This window comes from Acanthaster planci, linkage group LG15 (genome assembly GCF_054643075.1).
Source record: "Acanthaster planci isolate LZ-2023a linkage group LG15, COTS_SCS, whole genome shotgun sequence".
Lineage (NCBI taxonomy): Eukaryota > Metazoa > Echinodermata > Asteroidea > Valvatida > Acanthasteridae > Acanthaster > Acanthaster planci.
In genome coordinates, this window is record NC_141791.1 from 14,112,419 (window position 1) to 14,124,565 (window position 12,147).

Consider the following 12,147-nt stretch of genomic DNA (forward strand, 5'->3'; position numbering starts at 1 on the left):
TAACACCTCTCTCTAGCTCCCAATGTTGGGACAACAACCTGTGCTCTCTGGGCGGGCGGAAGTTCACTCGATGTCGCCCCCAAAATAGGAAGGAAGTGATCACTAGCCGTCACAGCTTTGGCTGAAGGTTGCACACTGAATGTAGGTTATCCTTTGAACTTTAAGCAGAAAAATGAATTTAATTAAGGCAGAGGTGGAAATGAAAACGTCAATGCATTTCCCCTGCTTAGGAGAAAATCAGATTTTGGAAATATGAAACGCGTTTGGAACGTGAGGAAGGTCGTCATTATCGAGAATTTAACACTAATGATCGGGTACTGGCGCATAACAAAATGTGGTAGCGGTGGGGAGGGGGCTTGCATGAAGTGCCCCCCCTTCAATTTGCGGGCACGAATTAGTTAGGGAGATCGGTTTAACTGCTGCCTTGCTACACAGGTTGAATACGACAATGCGACAAGCTCCGGATCGAGTTCTGGACACAACATGGAGGATAAAGTGCTTTTGCACTTTATAAATTATAAAATAATAAGAACAAAATACAAATAAACTATTAAAAATAGAATGTTAATAAAGTACTAAAGTACTTTTCTCACTTAATGTGAACACTCATCATTTTCGGCGAATTTCCGCTGAGTTTGACGTTGAAAAATTCACCTCACTTTCACGTCAAAGAAAGATACGAGTTTCGCTATAATGACAAAGAAACGATAACGAATGTGAAATACACATTTCATGTTGGTGCGTATACACCTACAGATCCATTTTCTCTCAATTTCTGAAAGTCGGGATTGTACATTAAACAAGTTGTTGGAAAATACTGTAAACAACAACACAAGTTCTCCAAGGAAGTTCATATAAATATCCCCATGACCCAGGTTTTTCAACGTTGCCTAAAATCATGTTATCTTTTAGCGTAGAACTACGAAAATACAGCTCCGTGGTTCAACACACGCACACCGTAAATCGCGTGTACTGTGGGCCTACGTGTACATGTACATGTACATTACATGTACATAAACATGTACATGTACGTATGCACTGCGAATCCGATTACCGCGTGCCGAGGACACAGTCATTCATAAATTTCCACCGGAAGCGCGCACGCTGGCTTATTCATGAGCAGGCGGGGCTTAAAGTCGACCACGCCTCCGCACCTCGTGCAGTCCATACAAAACAGTCAATGAACAATTACTTCATCACAACAGAGTTCATTCACACTACGTGACTCATGGCACACATCCCGTCATCAAACGAACAGAAGTGCATGAAGCAAAACTCGCATCGCCAGAGCCAGGTTCGACGTGGCTACGATCGCTTCGCAAACTGATGACGCAGTATGCGTGATGTCTTCATTCCGTTTCAACCCATCAACACTGACGGATTGAAATTGTTCTATCTGCTCGAAATAAAAGCGGGATCTTGTGCTTGAGCGCTTCAAAGTCCGATTAGTGTTTGTAAACTGAACATCGTCTTGACAAACTTGTCTGAGCCGTAGCTACCTACCAGTTATTACCGCAAGCGTGTAGCGGATCACCACCGCTCATTGAGTATTCTGAGCGGGTTGTTTTATGTGGTTAACAGTGAGGTGTGGTTTGAATATCAATTCTCTCCGTCTGGCGTATAGAGAGCTTCCGCCAAGCGGTCGCCAGTAAATTTTGTTCGGGGTGGTATTCTGGTTCATAATTATCCGTGTCCAGAGAGAGAAAAAAACCAACCGTGCCAAATGCATATCACGCAGGAGGACCGCCATCTCTCACCGTTGAGTGGCCCACTGATCAGCAAGGACAACCATAGAGATCGAAACAGCCATTACTACAATCCTCTCAAAATGGCCGACCCGGCCGGCGGCGGGAGAAAAGCAGTCTTGAAAGGGCCGAGCGGGGAAAGGACTCTCTCCGAAGCCCTGGCAGACTTTCCCGGGGAACTGGTGCGGACCGAGAGCCCAAACTTCGTCTGCTCCGTCTTGCCATCCCACTGGAGATGTAACAAGAGTTTGCCCGTGGCTTTCAAAGTGGTGTCGCTGGGAGAAATTAAAGATGGGACGATGGTGTCCATCGCGGCAGGCAACGATGAGAACCACTGTGCCGAGCTCCGGAATGCGACGGCGGTCATGAAAAACAACGTCGCTAGATTCAACGATTTGCGATTTGTTGGAAGATCCGGCAGAGGTAGGTTCATTTACATTATTATTTGATAATTATAAACTGTTTACATAATTAATTAAGGTCAAGCTCTCTGGCAACGGTATAATTTTTATCTGGAGAGTGCGGTTTCTCTCGTGGTCAAAACCGCTACATGTACCACGTGGTTATTCAAGTGCATGGCAGGTGTGAAAAGTGACAATGGAACACGTGCGCGCATCTCAGACCAAAACTGTAAATTGTGCATTACGACCCACAAAAAATTCGGTTTGTCTCTGCATATTCAAAACTCTCTGGTTATAAGAATTGAAATGAAGATTTTCCTAAAAGCTGATGCTCGATTTCGAGGTCGTAGATTGTACTCGTGATAACATTCTTACTGGTATTATTTACAAGAATTTTAGCCGGCGTCGACGCGGTCGACGTTAATGTTGCTGTACTAAAATAATGGGTGAATCATCAAAAGGCTGAAGCCTGAATCGAGAGATGAATGCCATCGCTGCATTCTTTAAATAATTGTTCCCGTATTACTTGCATGGTTGAAATATCTGGCCATTATCGGGCACTTTGGAAAGTGTATAATCCTCGGATAATCACTGATTGTTCGTTTTGTTATGTTGAACAAACGAAGAGATATGTGTGTCTGTTGGGAGCGTCGCTTGCCAATGACGCCCACTCACACTCGCTATGTCATCCGCTTTGAGAGGCGATTTCTTGGAAATCGACGGGTATGTGACTCGACAGGCAGTGCCAGCCGAGTTCCGGTCGACAGCCCGCGGATGTTCGCTACGTGCAACGGTTGCGCGGTAACTGTGAACACAGAGGGAACAACTAGGGCCAACCAAGGCTAATGAACCAGGTGGGCGTCCCGTTGACACCAGACCCGTATACCCAGTCAGCTCAGCCAGACCGGAGCTATCGGAAGTGGGCCGGCTTGTGGGAATCGTATCCCACCATTTCCTTCAAGACTTTGACGAAGATGACACGCTCGATTAATTAACACCGGCGATGCCTCACACACCCAGGCATAGTCAATCGATTGGTCACTGGCCTATGGGGGTTTTTGTTCGAGTTAAATCTTCATTCGCGCATTCACGATTGTGATTCATTCATAAAAATCGACAGCTGATTCACTCTACTAGTACTACGAATCTCCCACTACAGCCTTGTTCTACGGTTCCAATAGCCTCGGTTAACAATGCGTTACATGCAACGCGTGCACGTACATGTAGATGTACATGTACGTAGGCAAGGCACCCGCTGCATGTACGCTAATGGGTGATGGTGCACCCATTTCCCGATAATGGCCCCACGCGTTTCACCATACCTTCATCAAATTCATGGGCCAAGGTCGCTCACTTGCACGTATTATCTCAAATTGCTGACTGTCTTTAAAGATCTGTAATTATATTCAGGATTCTTCAAAATTCATAATCGTACCCTCAGTGTGGACGATACTTGCACTGAATTCAAGCGGTTGTGAGCAAGGAGAAATCGTATGATCAAAAAATTATGATGCCCATAATGAGAAACAACTTCTGATTTCAGCACTATTCTGAAATGTTGCTTTAACATGTACTGTTTATTACACGCTGATGGTGAGAGGATTTAACAATATTTGAGTACAAACGTAACACCTTGTTGGTGAATTCTAGGCTAATTTAAGGGATGTGACTTTTTTGAAGTGAGAATTGATTACCATGTCCCACTCAGTACCAGCAGGATAATAATCATAACCTATAAACAAATTTCTGTGTAAAGCGGATTTGCTAAGATGTAGAAATACTTGAACTGCTAGCCAGAATGGCTGCTGTCGGTTTCCGATTATGTACCACACCAGCTTACTATCCTGTGTTGGCAAAAAGAACACAGCGGGAGAAAAATTGGAACATATCCAATCACACAGCATGAAAAGACAGGAAAGCACACGTTGGGTAGATTAAGTGAAAAGAATCAGGAAAGTTCGTTACAGCTGATTTGGATTTTGAAGAAAAAGGGACAAAGGGAACGATCTACGGCGGATTTCATTCAGGCACGTACAGGCTGCCACTAGCCTGTCCTTGACTTTGTGTCTTTTCCGTACCGAGATATTAAACGCTCTTGACTGTGTACGTAGTTGGGTTGCCTCCGTGTGCGTGTACATATAGAGAGCTCTTATCAAAACTGCATGCACAGATATTCAGATTTGTGTGCATACATTTCAGGGGTAAAAATTGCGGGAAAATTTATACTTGATCGAAATTCAGAGGTAAAGAAATGAAAACTTAAAGAGTGAATGTAGTACACTTGACATTTTGCAATAAAAATGAAATAATGAGAGCTGCTTCCTTAATGATATTCGCAAGAACCTTCGAGTCAAGCGGTGTAAGAAATGCCTGTAAGACGGATAATCAAAACCGTCCCACCAATATCATTCTTTCCACAGATTCAGGTATCTATCGTTGGGCAATAAACATGAAATTTAATGAAAGTTTATAGTACAGACGCCAAAGTCATATAAAGAAAAAGGAAGTTCAAAGCCTTCGTAAACATCGGAAGGATTTCCAGAAATTTCGTCCTTCGCAACTGATAGTGGATATCACACAAACCGCTAGAATCACTACCGTTATTTTTTTATTTTTTTAATCGCATTTTCAATTTTCTTTTCAGAGAAAATAAAGCTCGTGGAAAAACTGAAAGCGAATATGATAAAGAGTAACACTTTCAACGACTGGATTTGTAAATAATTATTTTGCTCCACTTGTTTTCGTTAAATAGTGACATAAAAATACAATAACAATCGATGGTTTCTACCATGTACAATGCAGAATAACTATAACGAAATAAAGGAGAACTTTATAAAGGAGTTTACAGCCACAGAGGTTTGATTGTACCATGATTTTACAAGCCATTTTTGAAAGAACAAAGACCGTTTTGTCTAAGAAAAGCCACGATTCGGACGAACTCTTGGCCTCCCAAGTCGGACCAGACGGAGACTTGTCTCGACTCGCGACAGCGCGGTGTCCGGGGTTCGGCGGATAACCCCCAGTTTCAGCACTTCTTACTCACCGGGAGGTCTCAAACAAGACCTCCACGCCGTCCTACGGCGTGCCACGCTACTATTGGAGTCGCTGTCGGAGTCACCAAAGTTGCACATAAAATTTTTTGCTCAAATGCGAAGAATCATGAATTCTTAATTAATCCTTTTTTACAGCTTCGTCTCTAAAATTAATATTAGAAATTTCATAGTTATGCTGAAGCAGAAACTTTGGAAGGTCTGAGTTGTGTATAGTTTAAATCGTTCAACGAAGAGAACTTTTTGGTGTTTTCTGCACCAAACATTTGGCGCCTGGGAGGACTTTTAAGATGCAAACAGATTTTACTTTTTAGACATTTTCAAGGATTGACATCCACCCGACAGTATTTCTTGGTAATCCCTAGTTCTTATTCTAATACCTGATTTCAAAAAGATTCAGAATAGGCGCTTGCTATATTTGTATTTTTGTGAGGATTGTAGGCCTATATGCTTTTGGAAACCACCACGAACACTTTTGTTAAATTTTTTGCATGACTCTAAGAGCAGCAGGAATAATCAAGGACCTCTTTAGAATTAAAAAAAAAAGACAAATTATTGGAAAAAACCTGGATCTACATGTACTTTCAGTACTCTGGACGGTGGACGTTGACAAATTAACTTAAACCGCTCGCGTGCCGATTGTGTGAAGTCAAAAAACGGGCATGTGCTGCGGTTAGTTTAAATTAATTCCTCCGAATTAATCCACTCAAACAGAATGATTAACATCGGCCAAGTCCACTCAGCCAGCTTCTTTGAACCGCCTCCAACTTTTTTACGAGAACAAAGTAAAATCGGCAGGTGTGTTTTAAAAAGATAGACGTGAATTGCGTGCGGTCGCCAGGCTGAGCCCGCCTCGCTGTGACCGATCAAAGCGTCTGTCGCCTGGGCCAAGGTCTTCAAGCCTAGTAACTCGCTGCTATCAACTTCCATTTCTTAGGACTATTTCAAGTTTTGTTTATTTCCAAAAGAAATCTTTAAAACACAAGCTAAACCTTTGTCCGTGACAATCTTTTACACGAAAGTCCGATTCAGGTTGCTGTATAATAGGAAGGCTGATTTGTTTGGGATTATCCTTGAACCGAGGTACGCTAACTTAAGCGAGCAAACGTCGGCCTCCTGATGGGCCCAATCGCTTCATTGTAAGGGAACACTTGGTCATGTGTGCTGGCAAGATGTAGTGTGTGTTTCGCACTTTCTTAATTGGCATGCCCATTCTGCTAACCCCTTGCAAGGATATCCTTGAACTAGGCTTGACTGTTTATGTTACAAGATTGTATATGTTCATGTGCCGTGGGCAAAACACACCAACCTTTATAGCTATAGGCAGGCTATGCCTTTTTGTTAAAAAATGCCATAAGTTAGCAGAACTTTGTCGATTATTTGGGGTCACTTTAGCCAGCAAGCATTTGCAATATTTCGAGTACTCCGTATTTTCCAAAAAGTTTGAATTCGAAGAATTTTTTTGAAGTAAATTTGTGTGGTCCGACCTCATTTGTGAAAGAGAAGCTAATTCAGAAAAAAACTTAAATTACCACATCAACAGAAATTGTTGAACTTTTTAACATGGTCTTTAGTCAAATCGCGCACGACTGCTGACCACTAACTAAGTCTGAAGAAAAAATATAACCGCCGGTTGTAAAATTCATTCGAAGCAGGCAAATTTCCTTCGATAGTCAGAAATTATACAGGCATAACTTTACACTAGACATAACTAATTATATTTTTTGGTTGTTTTGGTGTGGGGTCTCGATCTTAGAACTAGCAGTGGTGGATAGGAACGAACCTAGGCGGTCGCCCTGGTAGGTTGGATATACTCTTCCCCCGCGCAGCACGTTGTCTAGACTTCCAAATTAAGTTCAACTCCACTCCCTTGCCCATTCTAAGAACGACCGCTACAACACCCAGGATCTCGCTCATTTACTCAAATTTGAGACCTCCACTCGGATGTGGAGACAATTTTACGAGAGATGTTTTTTCACAATGAAAAAGGAGTCGGGGACTATCATTTACCAAGTCATAAAAATCGTCTCTGCGTTGGCGTTGTAGACCATGTGTCTTTGTTAGAATGTGAAATTTATGCTGGTAGCTATCAGAAATTTGGCTGTCTGAAATTTCTACAGAGTAACAGGACATTTTCAAACACATTCATATCGAACCAACTCGACCCTACATTTTGAATTGTACATGATAAAACCATGCAGCAGTTGGAAAAACTGTTAAGTTATCGCGAAACACTATCGCCGTAGTTAATCGTGAAATCCGTGAAGTTAATCATACTGAGACAAAAGAAAACAGGAAAGTTTGCCGAATGAAATTCGTTTGTTTGGCGACTGTGCAGACATTTAGGCAAAGTGAATTTCTGCCACGATTGATGTCTGAAAGTCGGTGTAACTTCGACGGCCAAAGTCTTTGTTCTGGAACTTCCAATGACGAGCACCCCTGAACAAACTCCTGTATTTTGTTGTTCCCTGTGTATCTATTAATTTTTATGGATAACCCCTCTGCTGTAAGTTTGCTTCACAACTTTTTTCCCAACTTGTGGCCATGGCAAGTTGCCATCTAGCTTTTGGACACACGGTAAATACGGCCTTTGGACTTTCCGAAATCGTTTATCGGGGTATTTAATAACGTACACCTGTGCATCGTTAGGTGCACTGGCTGTGTTGTTTATACACATTTTCACGGTGTTGTGTTATGGTAAGCTTTGGTAGATTATAATAGATTACCTTGATTCTTGCTGGTAAAGTTCGAAGGCCTGACTGGCTTTTTAGCTGTGTTTACAAACATTGCTGGCATATGGAACCAGGTGTTAAAAGGGCTATATTTTAAGCAGCTCTGTTATTAGTGTTAATTGTATACATATCCACCTGTTAAAATTTGGAGTAAGGAATTTCAAATTAAACCAAACATTTTTGTTCAGTTTGCTTGAAGGATTTTCGAGGGTATTTGTGAATACTAATAAAGAAAACTAGATACTTAAGAGTGTGAAGATCTTACAAAATGCAAATAGTTGCGATGCATCGAAGAGCCGAAAGGTAAGGGAAACCATGGTAGCTCTAGTTTGTTTTCCATAACTGCATTGACCAGGTTCCATATACACGTCTTAGGTCCAAAGAGTACTTGGAAATTTCCACTGAAAAAAAGTTCGCTGGTGGGTCTTACCATGGTCTTACAAAATCCAGAACCTCCTGTCCTTGTTTGTATTTTCAAATTGGTACAACGCCAAGTTTGCTTGCGTAAACGTGACTTGGCTCCGTTATCAACAGGTAAATACTGATAAGGTGTGAAGAAAAACATTACTACTAAGATAATCACTGTTACTAAACTAGTTCGAGATATTCTGGACCTGAAGACCACATTTGAGCTCTTCAGTTGTTAATATCTATGCGTGACAAAATGATTCTAGAATGTAGCAACTGCTGCCAAAATGTTTGATCTAAGAAGGAAAATCGAAGTAAATCAGTGGCACGAGTGAACAGTTCCTAAGTTTAATATCCAGCTTATGCATTTGCGAAAATGGCTAAAAACCTGACTAAAAATGAAACATTATTTATATTCATTGATCATTGAGAGCAGTTGGTTGAGGAATCCGATTGTACATCAAATTTTTTTCGACAGCAAGAGCGCAGTTCGCTGACAGTCACACTGTTATTAAAAAAATTGTTGGTCGTTCAGCACAATGGGTAGCTGGCAACAACTACCACAGCTTCACCGGCCTTCAAACCAAAGACTTGACCTTACACAGCTTTGCATGACCACTTCAACACGGCTTTCTCTCTAATAATACACGGTACATGTACACCCATGTCCATAATGTCAATTGGAGCTTGTTACCACGCAAACTTGACCATCCTGATTGACCAATCAGGCACCTCGACTGACCTTTTGTTCTGGCTGGTCAGCAGAGCCAGACTTACCACAAGACCACAAATGGGAACATCTTGCCTAATGATGTGTAGTAGAGAATGGCAATTACAATTGGTGCAGATGGAGACAGCAGCTTTTAAAACATCAAATATTCGGAATTTTTTCTACATTCATTTTTGTTGTAAGTTCTACTGAAGAGCAAGGAAACATTTCTTACGAGTAGATTTCTTTGTTACTGTTACTGTTAGTCACTAAAAGCTCCATTTGAAAGCTGTGGAAGAGTATTCAAATAAAAATTCACTCCGTAATCAAACATGGGACGATGAAGTGAGCTCCGGTCCCAAAAATCTAGACCCCAGTTTCACTCTCTGGGAATCAGAGAATGACGGTCAGAACATGTTGCACACAATAATGGTGTACATATGTTTTAGTCAACCACGGCACGCCACTGCATGCATCATTACCGCAAGAGTCAAGGGTACCAAAAAAGGAGAGACCAGACACTCTCAAATTTGACCAAGGGCTAATGAGTGTCTCGCTTCGGCGGGGAATTGAACTATGCGGCTTCTTAGGCAAGGAGAAAACCCCGTTTTATTTGTGGATGAAATGTAAGGAGGTGTTTAGACATGGATTCCCCGTTTAGGGAGGAGATATCGGTCCTGGAGTTTCTCAATCTCCGGCTGGAGCTGGTGACAGACACCACAACCCGAGACTTTGGCCCCACTGGGGCCACACCTTCCAACCACTCCTACAACAAACACACAGGGGGTGCTGGTCCCCGTAGCATACCAACGGTGACCCCAGGAACATTGCAAGAGGTGTTAAGGGTGTCGTTTGGGATTGAGTTCAGAAGTGAAGGAATTTCTGTGGATCATTTGGCAGGAAATTGTTCAGCCTGCTGTTCTCCTTTGCGGATATTGCTCTTGTTCATGGGATTTCAAGATATTCACTATCATTTCCTTCATTTACATATATAGCTAGTGGATTTAAACCACAAGCCTAAGCCTTTACAAACTTCTGCATATTAACTTTTTTCGAGCCAAACAGGTGACTGAATTTATAATAAGTCATTAATCAGTATTAATAACTTATTTATCTTTAACCCTTCCACTAATACCAAACATGGTTTTTATTGTACAGGGCACTAAGCTTTTGTTGAATTAGTCAAAGCTTCATTCACAACTGCTTGAGCACTATTTCGGCACATTTAACTTTTTTATCGCTCAACAGTTTGCACAGTCAGAATGACAAGCAATTTACGGGACAGGATTTTTTCTTATGTATGAAGTGAATTCTTTGTCACACTTCAATTGTTACATTCCAACCTTCTCATGTAACGGATGATTAGGGCATTGGCAAAGTTAACAGGAAAAATAACCACAGTTGATGTCATTATTCATAAAGGGGTTTTTGTTACTGGTCAATCGACCTCGAAACGACCAGGAACTGAACTTACTAATACGGGGGCTGAGAATGAAGCATCCTATTCGCGGGTCATTTTGAAACTTGCAGGTAATTTTGAGGGGGAACCCCCAAACCTTTGCAAAGGGACCAGAGATCAAAAGGTTGCACATAAAGAACATTTCCTTTTTTGTCTGTGGATACGACTCCTTCCTTTTTCAGATGTTGTGGATCAATGTTGCTTCATTCTGAGACACTGAACTTGAAATCATTATCCTGCAACGCTGAGATCCATTTTCACTGCAGTCTGATTTCAAGAGCTATGAGTATTCACTGTTTTCCACATTTTCAACAAAATTAAATCCATGGATTTATAACACAAATATAAATACATATGAGTAACTAGCCTGGACAAAAACCGAGAGCGCATGTCTGATTTACACTCTTTGTTAACTACAATTTTCCCATAATTTCTTTTCTGAATATTTAAGAAAGACCGTTTGTAAACTTTGTGGATAAACTGTTCCCGTTTCTAAGCCTCCTCCACTACCAGGCAAAAGCAATCCTCTCATTGGTCAGTCCAAAATGCGGGTCACGGGCTCTCTTTCCAGGAAAAGTGCCCCAAATATGCATAGAATTTCTTGCTTTTCATTGGCAGCAGATGGGGCTAGCTTACCCCCAGGGGCTTATTTCGGACCGGGCTGCTTAAATGTTTGCGGTGAAAATCGATGCTGGGCTCCGGAAGTTCTGGGCGACCGTCTGCATAACGGGTTGGGCAGTTGCAGCCTGCAACACAGACAAATATGGAAGAATGAGTTCAAGCCTTTTCTGTCTAACCTTATGGAGCTACTTGGCATAAAAATCAGCAAGCTGACTTTTCAAATATTCTGCTTAGCAAGAAGGAGCTATAATTTAAAGTATAAAGCAAAATTATATACATGTACATATGATTTTGCTCTTAATTCATACGCAGCTAATTTTTGCTGATCATATAAACTTCCTGCACAATTATTTCCTGTTCAAAGATTCTGTAAAACTGGGCCAGGCAAAAAAGGATTGTTTTTTTAGAAACAGTTAAAGAAAAACAGACTCAGTTTAATGTTGATACTTCATGTACAAAAGTACAATTGTACTGAAGCCATTTCATGGTTTATTTATTGCTTTGCTTGCTTTAAAATTTTATGTTACCATGGCAGTGACATTTTGCAGAAGCCTTTTAATCACATTATTGACTGATGCAGTAACAGTGGTATCCAAGGTAACACTAAGCTCCTGTAAGCTTTGAACATTTTCGTCTGTGAATTGTTGGATGACCAAAGCAGACCACAAGCTTGTCAAGAATGCAGGGTCTGCACCCCAGCAAAGGTGTTTTATGAGTTCCAGAACCAGTATTGCTTTATTTAGCAAACTTTCATCGCACGAATGGGACAATCAGTTGTTATTTAGATTTCAAAATGCTCATATTTGTGGGTAATGGAAATATTGGAAGTCCTGTATCATGAATAAAGTTGTAAAGAAAGAAAATGTAGTAGGATTGTCAATGGAATGATCTTTTGGAATGCAAATGAGTAGGAGAATTTTGTGAAACAATTAAATTTGGACTTTAATTGCTGGGCTCCACAGTCTCATTCCATCAAAATCAAACAAACCAGGTGAAAGATTCTGTAGGATGAGGGATGCCGA

At 41.3% G+C, this 12,147-nt stretch overlaps 2 protein-coding genes across 4 annotated transcripts in view; one reads left to right on the top strand and one right to left on the bottom strand.

Annotated features, from left to right (window-relative positions):
- The first annotated feature begins 1,205 nt into the window (after window positions 1-1,205).
- LOC110978851 (runt-related transcription factor 1-like) overlaps window positions 1,206-12,147 on the top strand; it is a 29,289-nt gene continuing 18,347 nt past the window's right edge. Inside the window, exon 1 of the mRNA XM_022234146.2 lies at window positions 1,206-2,168. Within this exon, the coding sequence (XP_022089838.1) occupies window positions 1,724-2,168 (445 nt within the window). The 5' untranslated portion in view covers window positions 1,206-1,723. The remainder of the gene's footprint in view (window positions 2,169-12,147) is intronic.
- Window positions 9,999-12,147, bottom strand: part of ate1 (arginyltransferase 1) — a 30,539-nt gene continuing 28,390 nt past the window's right edge. For all 3 annotated transcript variants that reach the window (XR_015427788.1, XM_087146229.1, XM_022234149.2), the window contains one exon: window positions 9,999-11,250. The gene's annotated coding sequence lies outside the window, so the exon portion shown is untranslated. The remainder of the gene's footprint in view (window positions 11,251-12,147) is intronic.